Source organism: Balaenoptera borealis (genome assembly GCF_965194805.1).
Source record: "Balaenoptera borealis genome assembly, chromosome: 15".
In the NCBI taxonomy this organism is placed as follows: domain Eukaryota; kingdom Metazoa; phylum Chordata; class Mammalia; order Artiodactyla; family Balaenopteridae; genus Balaenoptera; species Balaenoptera borealis.
In genome coordinates, this window is record NC_138871.1 from 61,689,954 (window position 1) to 61,715,608 (window position 25,655).

The following is a 25,655-nucleotide window of genomic DNA, read 5'->3' on the forward strand; positions in this document are numbered from 1 at the left end:
AACAGTTTGTTAAAACCCCTTGGCTTATAAAGTGCCTTCATTGATTAAGCTCGCTTTAGTTATTTTCCTTTCTTTCTTTCTTTCTTTTCTCTTTAATTACATACCTTCCCAGCTTCACACAGCTCAGTTGTTTTACAGGAACTTGGAGTCAACTCTTATCCAGTGCAAGGCAGTTGGAACTGGTTGGGACCACCGACCCTAAAGCAGGGCCTGCCCAGGTGTCCTGTCAGACATCAGCGGGCTGGAAAACTCCACCCTCCCATCAAGCTAAGTGCCTCTATTTTGAACATGCAAAAGCATGTAACCCAGATGCACCTGCACAAAACACCGATTACCTCACCTTTTCCTGATCTCCAATCACCTTTCCCCGACCTCCAATCACCTTTCCCCGACCTCCAATCACCTTTCCCCGTGCCTAAGACACTGCTTATCCAATAAATATCCCAACACCCTTGCCTTCTGGGAGGCAGATCTGAGACTTATTCATCAGTCTCCCGATTGGCTGCTTTGTGAATAAACACTTTCTCAGCTGTAAACCGCAGCATCTCAGCATTTGGCTTGCTGTGCATCAGGCAAATGGAGCTGGTTTGATAACAGAACCATAAGATACTCTTATAACACCTGTGCTCCTCTTCCAAGATTTTCACCCTATATTTTAAGAACTTTGATGGAGGATCAAGTACATCTTCATTCTAGGGGAACATTATAATGCCACATCCTTTGTAAGACAAGAGAAAGGCAGCATTGTGCATAAGTCACCTAACTCATTTGCTCACCATGGTGAACACTTGTTGCTCTTATCTGTACAGCACCATTATTTTTCTAGACCTCTTTAATTACATCTCCAGTAAGAGCAATTGGCTTAGGAGATGGGGGTGGTGTGCATTCATTTTTTACAAACAAATGAGTTTTACTACTTCCCAAGTGTTACTGCAAGGATGACTAGAGAATAACAATGAAATTGATGGCTGGAAGGCAGCTAGGCTCATCCACTTCTCCATGCTAATCTCTTAGCTCAAATAATTTACTGCATGTCATTCTTTGTTCACCAAAACCACAAATGTTAAATCCTTGACTGCCAAGGACCTCTTGTACCCTGTAGTAATCTGTAAATGTAATAGTACAAAGTTTTCAGTGCTATTTATAATTTATCAGCTTTAAAATCTATTTTTAATGTTACCTTTGTGATCTTTGTAGGGTTTTAATTTGTTTGGTTGGTTGGTTGGCTGGGTTTTTTGTTTGTTTGTTTGCTTGCTTGTCTGTTTTTTGCTTTAAGTCTTTTTTTTTTTTTCTCTTCTTGACAATTCTGTGCTCTTAACATTAATTCTCAAACAAATGGTCTAAATTCTCTCTGGCAAATTTGGATGTGTTGGAAGAGTGGGCTACGTTCCATGTGTTGCCTTTGAAATATGATCACAGTAAGATGACTTCACGTCGTGTGAGCACACCAGCCAAATTCAGGCTGAGGGCTACAGCCATGACACAGTCCTTTCATCTCAGCCGTCTTCAAAACTGCCGTAAATTATTGCTGCTGGATGTAGTGCCAGGATCCTGGGGCCCATTTTCATGTTTAAGAGGATTTGAGGGGTGTCCCATACCACCCTACTGGCTCAACTAGCTAATGACGTCTCCTCTCCGCCTCAGTCCTTCCGTGAAACATGGCGGTGACTTTCCACAATGGGACTTGCTCCTCGCAACAGAGCAGTAGGTTAGCTATTTGAAGGCTGAGAAAGATGTAGCATAGACGACAGAGAAGGGAGAACTGAAGGGAGAAGTAAGGGGAGGCCATTAAACCACTTCAAAATGACTTTTAGAGTTTCAGACTGTGTAGAAAGTGGCTCTGAAACTCAGAGTGAAACCTCAATCTTTCGTACATTCATCTTTGAAGCCGAAAGTTGGTGAAAAGACAGGCTATGAAAGCAAGCCCCATACTTTCATAAACAGCAAATTTAAGTAATTTCCCCAAATTTCCTATGTTAGCTTTGCTTTAAATTACTATGGCTGCCATAAATAGTCTCCTTCATCTTCTCTTTATATCCTTTATCCCCACACCTTCATTCCTCAGATTTAAGGCTTACAAAGAAACTGGGATTTCATTTTCAGCAGAATATATCATGACCAAGCCTCACGTGGGGCTGTCCATCAGAGAAATAGAAGTGTCTTGCGGCTTGTCCTTCCCTCCTTTATAAGAAGTAATCACCTCCAGCTGAGCCAAGTTGAGCAAATGCTCAGTTTTCACATGATTTTGCTACAGCATCATAATGAATGCACCTCTTTGATGGAAGAAAGAAGCTGCATGGAAAAAACAATTTAAGGATTTGGAGTTGAAGCTGAAAACATGGGCTGCTTTGTTCTTATGACAACTGCTTCACCATCTAAAAAATTTCTCCAGTTTGAAGGATCTGTCTTTCCCAGCCACAACCCTCAAGCTACAATAACAGACTCATGATTTTTTTAGATGCCAAGGTTATGAACACTCTTTTATGAATATTTTCCTTTGAACTCATTTCTTTGAAGAAGAAAAATAGCCCTGTGTGTTGCAGGGTTGACAGTAATAGACAAAACATACAAATTGTTCTCTTAGGGGCAGTAAAATGCTCCAAAATGCATATAGAAAAATTCCAAATACAGCATAATGTTTATGGAACCCTGCCTTTGTAGCTATAATTTTTAAATTAATATTTCTGACTGGCATTTTTATACAGAACATATTTCAGGGATTAATATCAAGATTAATGCCTTAAAATGTCTCCCTTTCCAGTATCATGATTGCTTTTCCCATATTAGTACAAACACTTAGTGAGTAGAATTTTAGAATGTGCCACTTAGAAGGAAGAAAATTTTCATTGAGTTAATCTGCTTATGTTTTTATTTTTCCTTTTATCTCATTTCAACATATCCTCCAACTTCCTCCTCTAAAGATAATTCAACTAATGTCAACCCAACAGATTATAGCAGATCTATTTATTTCATTCTGCCTCAAAAAGAATTTATTATTTAGGCTTATAATTATATATGTAGTACTGTCAACTAATTTTTAGGTTCCTTATTAAAACTTCTTTTCATTCTGTTTTAATATCATCAGTTAAATCATTTCTTTTCTGGTGTTTAAAAAAAATGTTTTCCCTGAACTCCTTTCAAATGTTTTCACTCATCTGAAAATTAATCCAGAAAACTGAGCCTCTTTTAATCCTGCTTTGTGGCTTAGATTCTTTAGCCCTGGAACCATTCATGTTGATTTCTGTTATATGCATGTTTATGTAAAAATAGCCTTTGATATGGCAGAGAAATAATTCTATTACAAATGACGTGCCTCAGAAGCCTAACATTGTCAGGTGAACCCTGGCAGCAGTGATTTAAGAATGCTCTCCCAGACCGAGTGAATGACCTATAAAAATTTCAAGACACAATTGTTGCTTTGCACTTGGCATTAAGAACTTTCTGCAAAGGTCTTTTCATGTAAAGAGGCAGTACTCTAAAGTGCTTCAGAGGATGAGCTTTAGAACCAGACTGGTTGGGTTCTAAACCCAGCACTGCCACTTACTAGCTTCATGATCTTGAAGAAGAGACTTAACCATTCTGAGCATCATAAAATGGGGTTAATAATACCCCTTACCCCTTAGGATTGTTGTGAGGATTAAGTTGGTAAAAACATATAAAGCACTTATGACACTGACACTGAGTTAGTACTCAATAAGTGTTAGCTGTTAATATTACTTACAAGGGCACGACTTCCCTTTATATAATTTTAGAAGTAGATTTGTGAAATAAAAAGAAACCTATAAAAATCCAGTTCTATAAAATTTACCAACATGAGATTATAGACAGATATTGTTAGATATAATTGTCTATAACTCTGGCTATTCTTTTATAAAATTGTATCAATTCATATAGATAAAATTATATTGATCCCTTTTTTTAACCTGGAAAGTTTGTTTTCATAAGTAAATTCCTTTTCCAATGACTTTCTTTGTTATTGAACTTAAGGTTGCCATTGCTTTCCCACTCAGCTTGTCTATCTCACTCCCTACCCAGCCTCAGCACATTAATTCAGTGAGGTTTATTAAATGTCTGCTCAGAACAGATAGCACATGAAAAACAACAGCCCCCAGCTAACTTCATCTATATGGCAGGATCAATTTCCTAATTGTTTAACTGATCAAGTTTGTATTTTTAGATAACTGTTTCCTATAGCCAAAGAAAAATCCATGAATTCCTATGTGTTTCCAACCCAAACAATTTTGCTTCCATGAATCTCCTGAAAGAAATAGGCTATAAGTAATTAAACAAACTTGAATACCATATAATTTACCTACACAAAAATGATCCTAATTTCTGTCCTCCCACTGTGTTACCTTCATATTGACTCTGGAGGACACACTCAACAGTCTCTGTCTTCATCTCAACCCAAGATCAAAACAGCAAATAAATGTCTGGTAATTATATCATTTAACAGAAAAAAAGGCCCAAAACTTGTAGGTAGAGTTTGATTATAATGACATAAAAACTGCATTGAAAATATGTGAGGGAAAACTAGAGTAAATGGTGACTCTGCTAATATAATGAAATTATAGGGTTTTTTTCTTTTCTCCATTTTCTAGATTTTTGGTACTGACTATTATTTTACAATAAAAATGTTAAATTTGTAAAACTCTATAAAAATTGAGCTATACTTTAAGTTATACAATTTTTCATTCATATATTTAAAAAGACATTCACAACATGGCATTTAATTCTGATTTAACTTCCATGAAATAAACCGTACAAAGATTTCTCAAAGAGATTGAGTCTTCAAACTGCATCTCTGTTTTGTATTATATGCAAGATTCCCAAGTATAAGAAAATCATAAAACTAAGGCTGCACTTTGCACATGACCATCATATTTAAGTACTATTTAGAAAAACGTGATACTGACTCTACACATCTGATTTAGCTTCATAGTTTCTTATCTAAAGAAGTTTTTAAAAGATATTTACCTTCAGTTTTTCTTATATTTCCCTTTCTTTATCACTAGATGAAAATGAATAAGCGATTTGGACATGACATAAATCTAGGATATTCAAAGATACTTACAGAATCAATCTATAGGATAGAAGTTTCCACACAGAAGTTTCCACACAGCATCTGGAGTCAGATTATTTTAAAGGGTGCCTTGACTTTTGAATATAATACTAGATGCAATTAGCATAAACTAAACCAGAATATTACAAATGAAGATATTCTAACACAAAGACTTTTAGGATTTTGTTTAGATTATCAATGGTTGTTCTATCCAAATTTTCTTCATTGTCATCCATGGTGTGCCAGACTTCAGGGAAAGGAGATGGTATCAGATGCAAAACTGGAACACCTAACAAGAAGAAACAACTTGTAATTAAGTGCATATTTCCCATGAGTAAACTAGAAACTATCATTCTTCAAGGAAATCTGAGTAGGACTATACTATATACTGTACTATACTATACTATATAAACACAGCTGATAGTTCATCATCTTCTGTGTACTTCCCTGTACCTTACCCTTATACTCCAAAGTCACTCATTCATTAAACAAATGTTATGTAATTCAGTAAATAATTATAAAGCACTTACTATGTACCAGCCCCTATTCTAGGAATTGAGCGTTCATCAGTGAAAAGGAAAAGCCCTGCTCATATGGAGCTTACATTCTACTAGAGAAAGAAACAAATAAACAAATACAAAAAATAATTTTAGAAAGTGAGAAGGCTTATAAAGAATAGTAAAACAAGGTAAGGGAATAGAGAATGAGAGGCAGAGAGTAGGGCCAATAAAGAGGTATTTAAAATCAGGGAAGGCCTCTTTGAGAAGCTAACATTTAAATAGATGTATCAAAGGAGAAAGCAAGTTGTGTGAAGATCTGGGGATGAGCATTCCAGGCAGCAGTGTTAGCAAGTGCAAAGGTCCTGAGGTAGGAGTGTGCTTGGCCTGCTTGAGGAACGGCAATGTGTTCCTCAAGCAATGTGGCTGGATCAGAGCAATAAATAGAGAGGTAGGAGGTGATGGCGAGGGAGAAAAGAGTTATAAAATGGAGACCCTTGTAGGTCATGATAAAGACTTTGGGTCTTTTTCTACTTGATGGCAAGCTACCAGAGCTTTAGAGTAGGGAAGTAACATAATTTGATTGACATTTTTTAAAGATAACTCTTGCTCCTACGTAAAGAATAGGGAGGTGGAACTTCTCTAGTGGTGCAGTGGTAAAGAATCCGCCTGCCAATGCAGGGGGCATGGGTTCGAGCCCTGGTTCGGGAACATCCCACGTGCCGCAAAGCAACTAAGCCTGTGCGCTGCAACTAAGCCCGTGCCCTTCAACTACTGAGCCTGCGCTCTAGAGCCTGTGCTCCATAATGAGAAGCCACCGCAATGAGAAGCCCACGCACCGCAACCAAGAGTGGGCCCTGCTCGCCACAACTAGAGAAAGCCCGTGCGCATCAACGAAGACCCAACGCAGCCAAAAATAAATAAATTTTGAAAAAGAAAAAAGAAAAAGAATATTGCTTCTTTATTAGCAGGAAAACACCAGAGTTACACAAACTGTAAGAATACAATCTAGCTCTATGAAAGGGAAGGCAGGATGTCAGAGGTATATGAGATTTGATAAATATTCTATGTGTAGGAAAAAATATAAAAGTGTCCTCAGGGATTTGGAATGCCTTTCATAAAAAAAAATAGAAGCCATGAGATGATTGGTGAATGATTTAATCAGTTATTAAATTTAATGGTTCTTCACACTTCTAGACTGTTGCAAATGCACATACAATACAATAAATATAATAGGTAAAAAACACACATGTGCAGGCATGCATACATATATACACTCATACATTACCTTTTCTTAAAAATGGAATATGGTCATCCTGAATCACACCTCCATAACCATAATTCTGGAAATACTGCCTCTCCCAAGAGTGATCCTTGAGCAAACCTAATTCGTGGAGTTCATGTTCTGCAGATGATAATTAGACAGCAGATGAACATATATTTTTATCTGATCAACAGTCAGATGCATAAGGAGTTTGAAATCTTGACATTTGGTTTTAAAACGTTATGCAGGGGGTTTCCCTGGTGGCGCAGTGGTTGAGAATCTGCCTGCCAATGCAGGGGACACGGGTTCGAGCCCTGGTCTGGGAAGATCCCACATGCCGCGGAGCAACTGGGCCCGTGAGCCACAACTACTGAGCCTGCGCGTCTGGAGCCTGTGCTCCGCAACGAGAGAGGCCGCGATAGTGAGAGGCCCGCGCACCGCAATGAAGAGTGGCCCCCGCTCACCTCAACTAGAGGAAGCCCTCGCACAGAAACGAAGACTGAACACAGCCAAAAATAAATAAATAAATAAATAATTAAAAAAAAAAAAAAACATTATGCAGTAGTATACCCATGACAAAAACCTCTGAGCTGCAGGAGTCAGGCCTCCCCGGAGGGCCCGCGGCCTCTGCCCTCACTGCCCTGGAGGTGGGCGGTGAGACCCCAGGACAGGAACCCAGCCTCTGGCTCCAAAGAAGAATCAGGCCCTAAGAGAGAGCCCTAACAAAATTAGACAATGCTTCTCCTCTGGTTCGTGATTTTAAAGCTGATTTTGCTGCCATGTTTGGCAAAGCAAGGGCCACTCTGTTCTCCCAGCAGTTCCAAGTCTGGGCCACACGCCTGCTTTTGAGGAGGAGAGACCCTACGGGAGCAAAGACACCCCCAGGCCACACAGCAGGTCGTCAGGGCCGTCACCACCTTGTTCCCTGAGGGCAGGCTGCCGGCTTCTCGTTTACAACCAAAGATGGTCAAAAGCATCATTTGTATCTTCAATCAAATCAAGCACTCAAAGACACAGTAATATTTTGGTAACATTTAAATATTCAAAGTACGTGATGAATACGAGTTCACTGTCAGAAACCCTCACAGCACCTCACATGCCTTTCATTCTACAGATGACGCAGCAGCGAGAACATTTCAACCGAGATTTTTAAAAGCCTTTGTCTTTGGCGTCTGTTTTTTTAAGTGTTCAAACTGTAAATGTTGGGCTTTGTATTTTGATGTAAACTCAGAATAGTGACATTTGGGGCCAGTGACCAAAAACCAAACCAAACTTGTAACTGACCATGGATCTTAATAAACCTGTTCTTGGTAAAAAAAGAAAAAAAAAAACCTCTGAGCTGAACTTGGGTGTGGACATTTTGGAGTCCTTCTAAGAGTCACACATGATTCTAGCTTTACAGGTGAGAACCTCTTTAGAATCAGAAACTCAACAGAACAATGGAGAAATGGAGAATGAGAAAGCTAGAGGAAAATGGAGAGAAAAAACACAGGTGTAGATACTTACAGATACTCAATCCTGCATGAAGAATGCCTTATGAGGAGATGCAGAGCTTGAAAGGGGAATCCTTAGAGAGAATAGGTATGAAGTACTATACTGAGTGACCACTCTTTGGGAAAGGGATACCTGTTATGACTTGCATCAGTGGTTCTCAAAGTGGTCGCTAATCAGCTGCATCAGCACCACCTGGGAACTTGTTAGAAATGCAAATTATCTGGTCCCACCTCAAACCAACTGAATTAGAAATTCTGGGGGTGGGGTCCAGTGATCTGTGGCGTAACAAGCCCTCCGGGTGATTCTAATGCACACTAAAATTTGAGAACCATTGGCCTACATTCCATCAGTCCTGTCATCTTGCAACATAGAACCCATGTATTACAGGATTACATATAACATGAGCCTATGTTACAAGATGATAAGAGATCACAAGAAGAGTTTAAGACAACTGAATGAAACTTTCCAGGACTGGTTATTTTAATTACTAAATTTAAAGGGTAAAATTAGACCGAGTGGTAAGCATTCAGATGTAATGTGATTTTAGGAACATCAAGAAAGCCCTTACTATGACCAAAACAATATTCCCATCTGTTTATTGATAATTATAATTCCTTTACCTTAGGATACAACTTTTCCTTATACAATTAGAGATATGGTTTGAAGTGTAAGTATCACTCGGTGGGTTATACAATGGGTTAAAATTGTATTAAGATGTGAGTTGCTGATATAAATTCATTCCAGTGGAGGAAATAAGAGAAGGGAATCAAATCCTTGACAGAAGGCCAAACCCAATTTCTCGATGCTACTCAAAGTAAGGAAAACATGCTGTAAGGAAGTGCCCCCAAGAAGCTTACATTAATAATACCATAATAGCAATTCTTTCAAACTAGAAATTTAAACTTGCCAAAGATAAGCATCTGAGGTTCAGGTAAAAGTTTCTTTCATAATATTCTAGATCTGGATATAAGCACGTTCTGAACTCGTGGCAAAGCATGAGTTGAGATGGCAGCATTTTCCCCACTGCTGAGAAGAAAGTACAACTCTATCCTGCTCCAAGAAGTTTGTGTGGCTAGAAAGGAATTCTTAGCCTGATGTTCTTGCCTCAAAGCAGGGCTCCTGGCCTGGATACTATAATAAAATTCTATCGCATGTTCACCTCTCCCTGATGCCAATTTTCTGTGTTTTGTTGTGTTCTGTTTTGGGGTGTTTGTGTGTATGTGTGTGGAGAGGGAGGGGTGTATGGAGTGGAGGTACGAGAGAAAGAAGTTATTCTCCTTTTCCTTCTGCAAGCCCCAAGCCTCTCTCCTGAGCCATAGATATCTTTGTTTCCTTGGCCGGTCTGGCCTAACCTTATCTGGTCTCTTCCACTCTCATTTATGTGACACTGAACCTTCTCTTAAATGACTCTTGAAGGATTTTGGCTTGCTCTTGCATCGCCATCTCTTACTCCTTTGGAAAATAAGCAGAGATTGTACTAGATTTAAAAGAAAATCACATCTGCATAAAGCAGAAAATAGAAGATGGCAAAGACAGAGATGGAAAAGAAAGAAACATTAAAGAGTATCTTTTGGTATCATTATGAGGACATAACATTCATCATTATCCAACATGCTTTGCTGAGTTTTCCCTAAAAATGCATTCCATATGCTTCAAACAGGACTCTGAGAAAATATTTCCAAGCCATTTCTAAGGATATGCAAATATGAAATGTAGTATTTTAGGTTTCCATTTCAAAATGCAGTTTCATGCAGGAAAATAAAGTGGGCCTTCTAAAAGAGATGAATAGGAATAATAAACTAATCAATAAAGCAAGAAAAAAAGCCAGTAAAGTATATCGTATACTCAAATCACACACATCATAAATTCTGAATTTTAAAACTCAGTATTTGTCAGTGGGAAGAAACCAGGTTTGACTCTTTAATAACAGTGGTACCTACCAATTGCTTGAAGTCTATGAAACCATCTGGCAGTGTTTGGGAAAAAGTTGGGAAATGTTGGGTTTGGAGCTCCAATTAAATCCAGTAAGATCAATAAGTCCTAAGGGAGAAAAAATATTGTATAATTACTGTCGCCAAAACACATTTCATACTCATCAATGGAAAAAAAAATCAGTCAAAACTAACTGCACTTTAATAACTGAGAATAAAATGGGGAGCTGTATAAATGAACAAAAGTTTTAATAACATTGTAAGTGAATCCTTTGGGGGAAATTTTTAAATCTTGCTTATGCAATGTGGACAAATGGCAAATTGTAGATTCTTTTTGTCTGTAACCCCAGAAGGATATCACTAAGGATAAATTAGAAGGAGGACATTTGGATAAATATTTCATAGGGAAAAAAAAAAAAGAATACATTTGCTTTATTTTCAGGTGGGCATGCAAGCCTGTCTCATCTTCTATTCCATTCTAATTACCCATTTTATCCCCAGTCTACAATAACACAACTGCCAAAGGAGAGCATTTGGATAGTAACTATTTATTCCTTAAAGCAGCATATAAGAAAATTTCCTTGACTAGAAGCTCTATGAGCTTAGTCCCTGGATCTCCATTTCCTTTTCTATCAAACAAGAAGCTCAAGCATGCTGATCTCTAAAGGTCCTTTCTGGCTATAAGCCTCTATAATAAGCCAGTGTTTCTTAACTTATTTGAGCCATAAAACATCAGCAGGCTTGAGGACTCCCTGAAGACTAACCTCACATTAAGAACTCCTGATTTATATAAGTGAGGTAAGGTATGGGTAAATATCTAGCACTGATCCTGACATGTAATAGATAAATATTTTCAGAGTCTATGACTCTAAAGACATAGTATCTACTAACACATGAATGATGATTAAATATATTCACTGGGAAAAAATAGGCTTGTTTGAAATAGGAGTATATTCACAAGGTTGGATAAACTCCTAAGAGTTTGTTTCTGAGGGAAAAAATGGTCTAACTATCACTGTGGATTCATATATTTGGACTGGTAAACAAATAACTTTGTTCCTCTTGCCGATCAATCAGGTCTCTTCTCCTCTGAACCCTTTTTAGCCACTTGAGCAAAAGTGATTAAATGAGGTACCAGTTGTGTTCTCCTAACCCCTTATGAGCTGCCAGTGGGCAATGGGACAGAGAGGAAGCCAACATGAGATGTGCTGGATTCACAGAGGACATTGAATGTGGCCATTTGGACTCATAGGGTGAAGGTCAGTGATAGGGCAAAGGACAGGGATGAACGGAGGGGGTTAGAAACAGGCTATCAGTTCACAGATAGGGTGAGGGCCAGGGATGGATGGAGCCACAGGGAATTATGAAGTCTCAGGGGTTCCATGCTGCGGTTAGTGAGGACTCAAGTACTGAGTGAAAGTCAAATATGGGAAGAGAGCCAGAATAGGAAGGAAATTCAAAGGTGGAGTAAGGGACTAGGTATGGGCTGTGGGGTCAGAATGGGGGATGAGGAGGGGGCCATAAGTTGCACCCATTACTTGGTATAGGAGCAGGGTTTTAAGGCAGCACTGAAATGTCTCCACCACCATGTCAAAAACACCATGTAAAAACTGACACATCAAAATGTCCTATACACACTTGGAGTCACTATAATGCTTTGAAGCCACCGAGGAAATTCTTCCCTCTCATCCCCATACTATGTTCCACTCTTACTCCATTTCCCAAGACCCCAGCCTCCTCTGTCTTGACAGAGGCCTCAAAGATGGGATTTGCTCTCTCCACCTCTATACCTACTGGGGGAATGTGCTCCCGTGGGACTGAAATGAATCTGATGTTTCCTTATTCTGAATTTTTACATCATCTTAATTGAGCTCAGTCAAACATAACTTCTAACCTAGAATCATTCTTTTTTAGCTCTGGGATTCCTCAAAATCCCAACGCCTGCCAAAAAAATGTTCTATTATAAACGCTCTGTTCCAAGAATGCTGTGGCATTTTTGGGTCTTTAGTTGGCTTCCCCTCCCTGCCACAGGCTTCCTTTGAAGCAGAGTCTGTAGCTGCAGCACCGTGAAAATTACCTGGACTCACCATGCCGTGCAATTGGTTGGTGTCCCTCGCTCTGGGTGGATGTGCAGTTGATGCCATCTTGGAAGCTAAGTGCCGAGACCCATACAGAGAATCTTGAGGAGACCAGTGAAGAAAAGCCTCTTCTCCATCAAAGAAAATTAGCTGGAGTGAGAGATCTGGCTTCGAGTCTGAAATATTCTGATTTTAAAAAAAAACAGTAGAAAAAGAGCAAAAATATGAGAACTGAAAAATAGCATGCTTTCCTATTAACTGGACAAAAAGACAGATGTGCTGTGAAGAAAAGGAAGAAGCCAAAGCAAGTGAAAATATGCCAAAATTTATTTTGCACCATTTCCTCTCTGAAAATCATCACGGGTCCCACAGTCTTCAGCCACAGAAATCTCACCTTCTTCACTCCCTCTGAAAATAGAAGTCTTACACTTTTTTCTTACTCCTTAGAGAACTCTGGAACTATGGAACTGCAGTGGTGGCCACTGTGACACAACGCCCAGGTCCCTTTCAGAAGGGTGTGTTGCCCCTGTTGCCAGTAGAGGTGTCCGCAGAAGGCCTTCAGTTGTTAGTCCCTTTAAGGATTGGCTCAGCCATGGGGGGTCCTACATGCAATGACTGGCCTAAGCAGGTGCTGGGGGCTCTCTAAAGGGCCATGCTACCTCCAGAGCTCCCCAGGGGTTGACTGAGGCTGTTGTTGAACCTGCATGGCAGCCCGCCTTCTCCCTCTGCCTACTCCCATTGCTTTCCCCTCCCTGCCACAGGTGTTGAGCCAAGGCCACTCCCTACTACATGATTGAAACGCTAACCCCCACGTCAGAGTGCGCCTCCCAGCGAATCCAACCTGAAACAACACAAATCTTTCTTGCTTCTCCCCTTATGTAAGTCTGCAATGTTGTACTGCATCTAGGTTCAAGAATCTGCCCTTGGAACGCAACAGAGACACAAAGAATGGTAATTACAGTCTCTCCCTCAGAGGAACCTACACTTTAGTTGGGTTAGGGAAAGATGAAACAAATACACGGGTATGGCAAAATGTACCAAGGGTCACAAATGTAACACAGAACTCCTCTGGAAATTGGATAGATTGAGAAGTGGAATCCTTGGAGTGTCAAGGAAGACTTCATGAAAGAGACAGTATTTGAGTGGAACTTAGAAGGGTGAGTAGGATTCGGATTGATTTTATACTTTCCACTGTCTGACAACAACTCTCACCCTTCAGATTAGTCCTTCTGGTACCCTATCCCCAGAGTCCTTCAAGCGCATTGGAATCCATAATCTTTTGAAATGTTCACCTTTTCCCAGTCTTTCCTTTACCCTTATGATGTCCTCACTTCACTGTATATTCAGCTTAAATTCCAGAATCAATCATTCTAATTGCTCCCTGCGTACACACTCAACTCCTGTGCCTCTCTCTGCCTTGGTCAAACTCTCATGGCAAAAACATAACGTTAAGTCCAACTCTCTGCCTGCTTTGTGCCTGCACTCAGGCAGCTGAACATAGATGAAGAAAAATACACCACCATTTGCTCTCTCTGCCCCTGTGCAGTACTGGGGAATGTGCTCCCGTTGGACGGAACTGAATCTGACGTTTCCTTAATCTGTTATGGATAACACTTCTCCTCTTATCTCTCTAAGGATATTAAAATAGTGTTCTTTAAGTTATTTTCTGCTCCTGTACACTATTTCCTCTGAGTTCATTTTTCAACTTGTATTATTTGTTTTGCTTTCTTTCTTTCATGCTGGAGATGGTCCTCAAATATCTGATCATCCTTTGTGTTCATTTGCATTAAACAATAAGATACTGAAACACTGATTAGAGACACAGATTGGTTGTCTCCACTGCAGGGCAATTTGATGCCCAGTGAGTGTTTTCACTGAGGATCCCCAAATGTCACTGTCACTGGGTCTTTTCTATGAGGTGGTTCACATTCTCCAGAGAAGGGTCCTCCAGGTTCTTGTCTGATGGGTGTGAGCTAGCTGCTGTCTTTCTCGTGCTGGAAGTGAGGGAAGGCTAGGGAATCTCACTGCTCAGTGTGTAGTCTTTCCCCTAATCTCATTGATTTCCATGAGGCACCTCATTACTGCCCTCCTTTATATCTGGTGTCCCAACATCCAGAACCTCCCTGGTTCAATTTCTCCAGAAAAATATCCTGTCATCTCCTACCAGGGTACAGGTGGAATACTCACCTACCTGCCAGCTGTGGGGTAGAAATCTTATATACCTAAGTGCTCCTTATACAGACTTAAAACAATCTCCTCCTCTGCCCTCTGCCTCACTTCTGCCTTCCTTACTGTCCCCTCCCATCCCTGAGCCAGTCAGGATTTTTCAGGGGACCACTGGCTTCCTTTTTCCCCTCTGGGGAATGTGACGTCTCTCTACTCTGATATGTCATCTGCCTTTTCTCCATTCACCTTCTGTCTTCATATGGTGGTTTCCAGATGTTCACTGGATTCTTCAAAGATGGAATTTTTCTTGATTGTTTTAGGGTGATTTCATCAGAAGGAGGAAAATGTCTTTATCAAGTGAAAAGTAAGTTATCTTTGTATGGTAATCATTTCAATTGTCGTCATATTACTCCGTAATTAGGCCCCAAGAAAAGAACAGTTTATTGTATTTTGAGTCTCTCATAACTCCTGACAGTACTAAGCACAGCATGTGTCTATCTGTATACTATATATGCACTCAGGGTTTAATAAGAACTCAGTAATGAAACAGATTGTCTCACTGGCAACAGGTGTATAGTGCATACATTAGTGGAGACAGTCTAAATTTCCAGTTGTTTAAAGGGCCTTGACTGGTTCCAAAGTTCTAACTCCAAATCAAACAGAACACCAGGGCAGAATAAGACTGCTTGGGACCAGAGACATTCTGTTCATGCCCAGGGCAGAAGCAAAAGGAGGCAGTCTTCATATTCTGCAAGCTTGAAGGTTCAGGTGCCTCAGAAATGTCAACCGCTTGGCGACTCCAGTGTTCAGTGCAATGACTTCCTTTCATTCTCTTCTCGTAGCACCATTTCATTTAGATAGGCAGAGACCGTTTTGGAGAATTACTCTGAGTCCTGTGAGGCAACGTGCTCTTTTTACTTCTTTTTAGGATTGGCAGAAAAATAACTGTGGCCTTCAACTTCTAGTAACTCAGCCTAGTATCTCGGAGCTAGAAAATCTGCATGGCTAGATTTTCTTCTCGTCATTCTTCCTGGCAATAGACAAACGCCTAGTAACCAGTGTTAACAGGGTCAGTATGTTACCTGCAGTCTTTCCCCAACCAAGGCTGTATCAGCTAATGCCACAACACTAAGGTGTAAAAACCACCCCAAACTCAGAGGCTTAAAACAACAATCATGAGTCCTGCGGGGTCTGCAGGTCAACCGGGGACAACTGGTCCAGGCTGGAGAAGCTCTGCTTCACCCTGCAGTCATCTAGCTTGGCTCTGCTTCACAAGCCTCTTAGCCTCCTCCTGCGACTGGCAGGCCAGCCAAGGCACGCTCTCCCCATGACGATGGCAAAGACATGACAGAGCAAGTCCAATTGCACAAGCACATTTCCAGCCTCTGCTTATGTCATCTACTAGCATCCCATTGGCCAAGGCAAGTCAAATAACCGACTCCAGAGACAAGGAATGAGGAAGTACCACCTGCTAAAGTGGGAGGGCACAGCAAAGTTACAAGACAAAAGAGGTGAATGTATAATTACAATCTATTGCTAGAGGAGGAAGACTGCAAAGAATTGGAACCATCATCCAGTCTCCTATCCGGTCTTCTCCCAGGTCACATTCTTCCACCCCTTACGCAACCCATGACAGCTGAAGGACATAAAATATCTCCTTAATACAAATCTAGTTAAAGTACAACTGGAAGAATAAAACTGATACTCTCAAAGTTTGCATTCAAAACCAGTCTTTATTTTTAATTGTCCACATCACTGCTTACCTCTATTAGAAAAGATAATTAAAAGAATGTATGTGTATTTTGTTAATGGAGATCCCCACTCAACAACTCATTCAGTCCTTTCTATTTCTGGTCACCAAAAGCAGGTGTGAATTACATGGAGAAAGGTAAAGGAGCTCACCAAGAGAAAACACGCCCACCACACAGATTGTATCTTTAAGTCATACTTCGCCTCACTTCATGTCCTTACACTAGAAATGCAAATACGAAAAATTAACCTTTTACATCAGCTTCTGAACTCTCTCACCCAATTGCTGGGAAAGGATGCTAGTTAAAAGCAGGACAGAGCATGGGACAAAGACATTATAGAAGGTTCAGAAAACAAAACAAAATGAAAAAACAGTGAAAAGGATACTGAGAGGTTATAAACAATTCTTGCTTTCTTCAAGTTCAGCATCTAAAGCAAAAATAGAACCAAATATCTCTATTACTTCCATTACAAGATAAATCTTCTACTTCTTTACCCCCCTTGTATCAAAAGCTGGCCCCTTCATAAAGCTTTGAGGGGAAAAAAAGGTATTTGTTGCCTGCGAACAAAGTTTTTTGTTTCTGCTTTGTTGTGTTTACTTGGTTATGAGTGATATCTGAACAAAATGTCTTCATCTAGCTTAGCATTTTTTTTCAATATACACTTAAGAACACAGAGACTGAAATAACATCTGAGAGTCCCAGAAGTATTCTGAGCTGAGAATGTAACAAAAGCTTTGCTATGCTGCATAAAATTGAACCAAGATTCACAGATAATAACAATAATGCATTTCTGCTTCATGCTTTTCATCTTGATGTGTCTGAATTACCCACTGTCTACTTCAGAACCACTAGGAGAAACTCCCTCCCTGACTCAAGGCCGCCACATCTCAGTATAGAAGGCTGTGATGTTCCATGACTATATAAACAAGAAGAAATAAACATAATTCTCCTACACATGCCTATACCAACCTTCCACCTTCTTCAACTTTTGCAAAAAAAAAAAAAAAAAAAAGTTTTTTTAAAATTTGATGTGTATTCATAACTAAGAAATCAAGTGCCAATCAATGAATACACTGTCATGTACTTATTGCCCATGGTGGACATTTTAAATAATATAATCTTCCAATTAATATTATTTCAACTTCATTTCACTTTGCAGCAAATTAGTACAAAATGTACAGAAAGTCTACACTTCTAAATGGCTTTCTCACTCACCCAAGGATTCTAGAATTCACTCTGAATTACTGCTAACATGTTTTATCTCAGGAATCTACAAGAGGGAAACAGATACCTTCAACGAAAGGAGTTGCTTGTCTACGGCCCGGGCAAGTTCCAGTATCATCGCACATGGCACAGCTGAATCAGTGGCTCCCACAAACACTCTGTTGTCCCAATGAGGAAAATACTTGGAGTCATAGTGACAGGCGAGGACCAAGTGTCGTTTAGCAGTGGGATTGAGGGTGCTGATAATATTTGAGAAAGACCGGTACCCATAGGGTGTCTGACTCAAGAAGGTATCCACTTCCAAGACCCAGTCAGCTTGAAGTCTCTGAATTCTCTGCATGATGTGCTGATCAAAACAAAAAACAAAATTTCAGCTCTAGACGATTAAATTTTATGTAATGCCTTTCAAGTTAAAAATGCAATCCATGCTTATTATATGAATAGCAAGGATGTTTAAAGGAAAAGCTAATCCTCTCCGTCTCCCTTAACCTCCCCCTGCCAATCCAACTCAACCAACTGTTAATATTACCAATGTTAAGAGTCTGATGTATATCTTTCCACACCTTTCTTCTTGTTTATACAAACATGTACTAGCACTCAAACACGTATATTTGGCTGAGGGATGTATATTCTTATAGGGATAGAATCCTACTCTATATTTGCTCTGCTCCTTGCTCCTCTCACTCAGCAGTGTATCATGGACATCTCTGCACATCAGGAGAGAAAGCTCCAGTTCAGCGTATATTAAAGCCCACTTTTAATATTTCTAGGAGGATAACAAGACAGGTTTGAGAAATTAGATATACTAGGTGGGTCGTACAGGTCATAACTTCTACTCTAAGCTCTTTGAGGGTGAGAACTGCACATGGCAGCTCTTTTTGTCCGAAGCACTTAGTATGTGCTCCCCAGTCAGCAAATATTTCATAATGTAACAAACAAACACTAGCAAAAAACTACTAATGCTCACCTGTTAAGGATAATTCACAGAGAGTCCCGTTACAAGGGGACGGTTGGGGGATATGTGAGGTTCTGCCCGCTCTAAGAATCAATAAGCAACTCTGAACCGTAATGACATATCAAGCAGTTTTCCCTTTGCATTCAAGGCAGGTCCAGACCCACTGCAAACGCTGGTGAAAATAAGAAAGAATCTATTTTCCCATCTCTCCTGGTCATCTTAGGCTTTGTGAGCAACATGGTGACCGACAGGGAAAAGCAGCAGATGGAAAAGAAACACCACTTCAGGGACTGGAGTTGTCTTCTTAAAGAATCTAGTGCTTCCCTGGTGGCACAGTGGCTAAGCATCCGCCTGCCAATGCAGGGGACACGGGTTCAAGCCCTGGTCCGGGAAGATCCCACATGCTGCAGATCAGCTGAGCCTGTGTGCCACAACTACTGAGCCTGCGCTCTAGAGCCCGTGAGCCACAACTCCTGAAGCCCGCGCGCCTAGAGCCCGTGCTCCGCAACAAGAGAAGCCACTGCAATGAGAAGCCCACGCACCGCAGTGAAGAGTAGCCCCCTCTCGCCACAACTAGAGAATGCCCGCACACAGCAAAAAAGACCCAGTGCAGCCAAAAATAAATAAAATAGATAAATTTATTTAAAAAATAAAAAGAATCTAGAGTTTGTGGTGTGAAAAGCTACAGGTGAGTTCATTGCTGTTCCATTTGCCCTTTCCTATCTTTATTTTCCCTTTGCTTTATTTTCCTCACTATGTTCCATTCATTTCGTTTTGAAATATTATACAGATTTTTGTAAGTTGCCTTAAAAAATTGTTTTTAAGTCACACAACAAACTAACCATCAACACATCCGGCAGTTTGTTCCACAATGAACATCCAGTAGGGATGGACCTTGAGGTGATAAACACATAACTTATAATGACTGGAAAAGAATGGGAGATTCCCCTCCACACACGACTTTCTAGCCTAGCCAAGTCTTGTGTGACCTGCCCTAACTAATGTGACATGACACGTAGGCAAGGGCCTTGGAACAACTGTGGCAGGAAGCTTCCAGGAAGAGGAAAACTAAGCCAGAGGGAGGACAGTGATTCTACAGTCAGTCCTGCAAAAGCCAAATAAACAAACAGTTTCCCAGATATTCACTCCTTGCTCTCTGTCAGGAGGTGGACTTTGGCCTAAAGAGCATGTATACACAGTACCTTACCTTTTCTATTACACATTTACAGGCTGTCTTTTCATATAAAAATAATTTTTAAAACTTTATAACCTTTTTGAAATTATCACTCATATCTCATTTATTTTGTTATTCTCCACAATTCTTAGTGCTGAGCTTTGTACACAGTAGGCTATCAGTAAGTATGAGTTGATTATAACAAATAAGTTATTCTCAATGAGATTATATAAAATTATATGATATGGAACATTAATAGTTTGACTAGAGAAATCACTGCATCTAAGACAAGTTTTCCAGAGAATTGAAAATAAGTTATCCTCAGACTTTGGCGAAAAGAAATTTTTCCATAAAAGGGGTCAATCTTAAAAAAAAATAAAAAGCACATCCTCCAGAACATCTGGTATCCAGATGATGAACTGCTCCATAAAATGTGTTCAATACCAATAGCTGCCTGCATGCTTACAAAATGAATTGGGATTTTAAAAAATATATCTGTTAGCTTTGCTCAGCTGAAGTCTCACACACAAACTCATTCCTCATCCAGTGAACAGGTTTGGGCCATAATTTCTGATATCTGTGTTGACACTAAAATCCACAAAAGCATCAGCAAATGCCCCTAAAAGAGTTCTGCCTGAACTAACATTTTTTATTCAGTATAAATATTTTTATTTATCTTAGCAACTAATTTCTTTATAAACAATCAAATTGGCTGCATAATCTAATTAGGTCACCAATATCCCTTACTGTTGAGCTTTTGGCTTGCAGACTTAGTCTGCAAGTTCCCACTATAATTCTCTAGAGTAGGTTCCAAAAGCTACTGCTCTTCTCACTAGAGTGCCCCTAAACAGGGAGTGCTTGGCTATGAGAGGGCATCTAAAGCAGCTGTGCTTCTCTAACTACAGGTAGCAAAAGCCTCTGCCTACCAGGCATGCTAAAATGCAATTTAGAATACAGACTGTATTTTGGATTTCTATACATCTATCTTTTTAAATAGGGAAGGGAGAAGAGAGACAAAGAGAGATGGATAGATTGAGACAGAGAGAGATGGAGATTGAAAAGAGAGACAAAGAAAAGGATATGAAAATAGAGGGGGAGACAAGGAGAGAGAGACAGAGAGAGGCCAAGAGTGGGAGTGGAGAGACAGAGAGGAAGAGAGAGAAAGATAAAGTAAACATGGCATTCTACTTCCTGGGGAGGAAGGCCCCAGGGGATTTTAGGTTAACACTGATGAATGATCCTGGGTCAAATTAATTAAACTTACATTCTCATTTCCAAGTTCTGAGAAACACTGTCATTAGTAGACCAGATTTGTTTGGAGGAAGCAGATCCTGTGATATTTGCATTAAGTCTGCAAACAGACCATTGTCTGGATGCTGAACCCTGCCACTGGGGACTTCAGGTTCCTCTTCCCTCTTGGGTGGACCATATATTAGTCTCTCAGGCTCCAAGCTGAAGTCCCTCCACCCAGAGCCCTCCATTCAGGGATACACATACCTTTCAATGAAGAAGCCTAGCTTTAGCTACTCAGATGCACTGGACATACATAGGGGATTTTAACCACCAAGTTTCTAGCTTGCCTCTTTCAGACAAAGTTTCTGGCTTGCTCCTTAGTGAGACTTTATCACCCTGATTTTTTAAATTTATTTTTTATTCCTCTCTTAGCTAGAAATCACTGAAATCCTCCAAAATTTAATACTTTCAAAGTATTAAATTTACAAATAAAGTATCTTCTCAAATAAAAATATTCCAAAAAACCCAACAGGCAGCTTTAGGCCCATTGATCAGAGACAATAAAAATGCAGACCATGGGATATTGTTCCCATATTATCTTCTGAAAGGGAATTCATAGCAATGCACATCTTTATTGATAACTGATAAAAGTTAAATCACTAACCAATTTTATATCAAGTCCACACTTTTTTTAGATTTTAGAGTCTTCTTTAGTGATAACCCTGAAACTCTATAAATTATAAAACGTCTGATCTAGTGCTCAAAAATGCCTTAGGAGAAAAAAATAATTTTCCACCATTCTTGTCAAAATGTAGTTCAGGGTAAAAGGTACTAATCCTAGTCAAATTAAAGCCATTAAGTGTAGTTCCCTCATAATAACTCAGTGTCATCTACCTCATCCTCAAAAGAGGGAACCATTTATCTTCCACAGCTTAGGGGACAGCTTTTCTAAAACTCATGGTAATTTTCTTTCCCCAAAATTATAAAATCAAATCTCTTAAGTGAGATTCCTAACACGACCATCCTGTTAGGACTACTACTTTGTCAGCCAGCCCATGCGCAGGCAGTCCAGCAGCTATTCCCAGCACATTCCAAGGCACCGTCAATAAATTTCTCACTTGCCTCCACCCCACATGACATGGAAGATGTTATTATGGATTCCGTAACACTTTTAAATGAATATGAATTTTTAAAACCACGACAGAACCTATGTGTATTATTTGTGCAATCTATTCTGTTGAAGTTAAAGATCAAATAGCAATATTTGTTGTCTTTATGGCTTTCTAGAGGTCACAGGCAAGGAACCTCAGGTCTGAAGTATGCACATACGTTTCTCGGTATATACTTGGCCTTCTGAGCAAATGGTATGGGGAAATGAAAAAAGTGGAGATAAGTGAGCGCTACAGACCTAGATTTTTTCTAATGAGGAACTGAGGATTTTGGGAAGACCCAGTAAGTGCCCTGAACTTCTTTTAGAAAATGCTTGGGAGACGAGGCCCAGGGGAGGTCACTGAAATGAGTGGTATGCGCCTCACTCTCCGACCCGGGCCTGAGAAGATACAGAGGTGGACACATTTGTAAGCACACACCACAGAGCTGGTCCCTCCCTGCTACCACTCTCCAGGGATTGGATGGAGAGGTCAAGCAGACACCAGTCCAGGTTCTGGCCTCATCACTGCTACGTGTACAACCTTGAGCGAGTTAATTTGCATACTTAAGCCTCAGGTCTTTTTTTTTTTTTTTTTTTTTTTTAATTTTATTTATTTTTGGCTGCATTGGGTCTTCGTTGCTGCACGCGGGCTTTTCTCTGGTTGCGGCAAGCAGGGGCTACTCTACGTTGTGGTGCGCAGGCTTATTGTCGTGGCTTCTCTTGTTGTGGAGCACGGGCTCTAGGTGCACGGGCTTCAGTAGTTGTGGCTCGTGGGCTCTAGAGCTCAGGCTCAGTAGTTGTGGAGCACGGGCTTAGTTGCTCTGTGGCATGTGGGATCTTCCCAGACCAGGGCTCGAACCCGTGTCCCCTGCATTGGCAGGCGGATTCCTAACCACTGCGCCACCACGGAAGCCCCCTCAGGTCTTTTTTAATCTGTAGCACTGGGAGAATAATTGTACCCACAATTATTGTGTGGACGGAATGAGATGATGCATGCAAAGACCTCTGTAAAGTGCCTGACCTGAAAAAAGTGCCAGGTGAACATCAGCCATCATCAGCATTACTCCTCACTCTGCCTAGAGCTTACAAGGAACTAAGGTGCTCTTTGGGTCTCTGCCACCTAAGTCCTTAGGGGAAGCAAGAGCTGTTTGGAGAGAAGACAAGAGGCTAACGGGGCAACAGACAATGGCATCTGGGCTCAACTTGAAAAGCAGAAGCCGTATACAGGATAGAAAGGGAGAGCCCACCAGCTGTGCTGCCAGGCCTTGCAGGTGTCACTCTGTCACAGCAGCAGAGTGCCAAGGTGTTTGCCTCAAGTGTTAGGGCAGGTGGGCTACTCTCAGAGGAGGATACGAGAGGCCAGCCTCACCCCATTCCTTCCCAAGCTGCCCCTTAAAATGGGGCTACTTTGAAAAGATAGTCATTCAGAGCTGGGGTTTCAGATTGCTTAAGAGGACTGACACTAAGGAGACAGAGAGACATTCAGGTCTAGCCCACCTTATGGCTTAATCTACCCTCTATAGCAGTGTCTTTCAAACCGCAGTGTGCAAATCAGTGTGCCTTGAAAACAGATTAGTGGGTCATGACCAGCTTTTAAAAAATAATAATAATAAATAGTAAAATAGAATTAATACCAGGGTAGATTGCAGGTAATAGGAGTATTTTTCATGAAACTTTTGTATCAGTTAACTCTATGTTTGTGTGTATAAAATGTAAAATATATATATTTGTTTACCATGGGTCAGAGTCAGAAGCCTGAGAAGCATTGTACTGGACAGAGTAGCTTATCACTGATCTTGACTCTCCCTCCTGGGAGAATACAATTTCCCAAAGGGGAATAAAGGCTTGTTAGGACAATAACTCACTCTTGACCCAGAGCGGTTAAGAAAGAAATGTCCAAGGCTGTTGATATTGGGTGTTTAGGGTCCAAGAAAACTCGGTTGGGTACCTGGGGTTGTGTTATAGAAATGATCAAGAGTTGAGTACTTAGTACCCTGTCTAATGCTGCACTCCAGACAGAGATTTCACACATAAATTGATTTAGGTTAACATGCATGTTTTAATTCAGAACAGATATTTGCTCTCAGTTGTTTGGTTTTCTAGGTGCTTATTTTAGTGAATAAGATGAGATGACAAATCTGAATATCAGACAACTCAGCATTTCAGGCATAATGTTATCTCTCATGTGAAAGCAAAGTGTTCGACAACCTTCAGGTTTGTGTGCTGTTTTCTCACCTGGCGAGCAGCATAGCTTCCAGGGGATCCGGGATATCGCTCAATCAGCAACGGTCGTAAGTCATTTTGCCACATTTCAGAAATACTGGTGCCTTCTGCAGCTTGTCGAAGAGATGATAAATTCAAAAGGGCTGGTTGGTGATAATTCTGAGGATCAAATAAAATTATTTAACTGGCTATCATTTCATAATATGTTTAAGACTTATCCTGAGACACTTGCAATTGTAAAATATTAGCTTTGAACCTCAAAATAAAGGGATAGCTCTTACGTTATACAAAGTAAATTAAACTACTCAACTTTAAAATTGGCCCCTTAGATCTAGAACTTAAACTGTTTTGGCAGCTTGTTTTTAAAACAGAATTAATATAATGCTTTGAACCTGAGAATTAATATTTAACACTTATAGCCTGTGTAATTTTAATAATTTTTGTACAATTGCTTTGCAAAACTAAGGTTTACAAATAACAATTGATATCCTAGTCTTAAGAAAACTTAATATTTCAAAAACTACAGCCAAAAAAAACAATATAATTTGTTAGCATAATTGCTTTATAAAAGCCAGTGAGGTGTTACAGAATAAGTATATTCTTGGAGTGAGTGAAACTAGATTCAAAGTTTCTGGCTGCCATTTATAGGTTGTATGACCTTGGGCAGGTCCCTTAAATTCTCATTCCCCTCAAAATACCAATAAAGGAATTTGAGCTAAATCTGCACTGTCCAATGTGGTAGCCACAAGCCACATGTGCCCATTAAGCTCTTGAAATGTAGACAGTCAATATGTGTAATACACATATTGAATTTCAAAGACCTAGCATGAAAAAAATGTAAAATATCTCGCTAATAATTGTTATAGTGATTACACGTTGAAAAGAAAATTTTTGATATATTGAGTTAAATAAAATATAGTATTAAAATTGGTTTCACCTATTGCCTTTTACTTTTTTAATAGAGCTACTAGAAAATTTTAAATTACATATGTACTTCACATTATATATTGCTATTGAATAGCACTAACCTAGATGATTGCTGCAATTCTTTTCAGCCAGAGCTTGATGATTCTATAACCCACTAAATAGTACACTCTTTGCCTTCAGTTAAAATTATTTTAATCTTCTATTAATGCTCACACTCTTTGGTACACTTATATCTTAATTAAGTGAACCTTAATTTAAGCAGCTGAACAAACATAACATTCAAATTTGTATTTTGGATATTACTTTACATGTGATACGAGTAATGATGAATCATTCATTCATTACATGTGTATCAGGCACTCAATGACAGAATGTGTTACTCCTCCCCATAGGGATCAATGTGATTCATTGATCAGAGGATTTCTTCCCTAAGGGGAATGATGAAGGTAACATAAATTCTTTGGAACGCAAAACAAAGCTCAGGGGAGCCCTGTCTACTTTACAGCTTTTTCCGAGACCAGTGTAA

At 39.9% G+C, this 25,655-nt stretch overlaps 1 protein-coding gene across 2 annotated transcripts in view; it reads right to left on the bottom strand.

Moving 5' to 3' along the window:
* Positions 1–1,255: 1,255 nt before the first annotated feature.
* QPCT (glutaminyl-peptide cyclotransferase) overlaps positions 1,256–25,655 on the bottom strand; it is a 31,227-nt gene continuing 6,827 nt past the window's right edge. The window contains exons 2-8 of one of the 2 annotated variants that reach the window (XM_082356092.1): positions 24,215–24,361; positions 17,535–17,813; positions 16,629–16,670; positions 12,336–12,512; positions 10,258–10,357; positions 6,848–6,964; positions 1,256–5,351 (exon numbers count right to left, since the gene is read on the bottom strand). In XM_082356092.1, coding sequence (XP_082212218.1) covers positions 5,206–5,351; positions 6,848–6,964; positions 10,258–10,357; positions 12,336–12,512; positions 16,629–16,670; positions 17,535–17,813; positions 24,215–24,361 — 1,008 coding nt within the window. In that variant the 3' untranslated portion in view covers positions 1,256–5,205. The remainder of the gene's footprint in view (positions 5,352–6,847; positions 6,965–10,257; positions 10,358–12,335; positions 12,513–16,628; positions 16,671–17,534; positions 17,814–24,214; positions 24,362–25,655) is intronic. The other variant, XM_082356093.1, reaches the window with a different exon arrangement.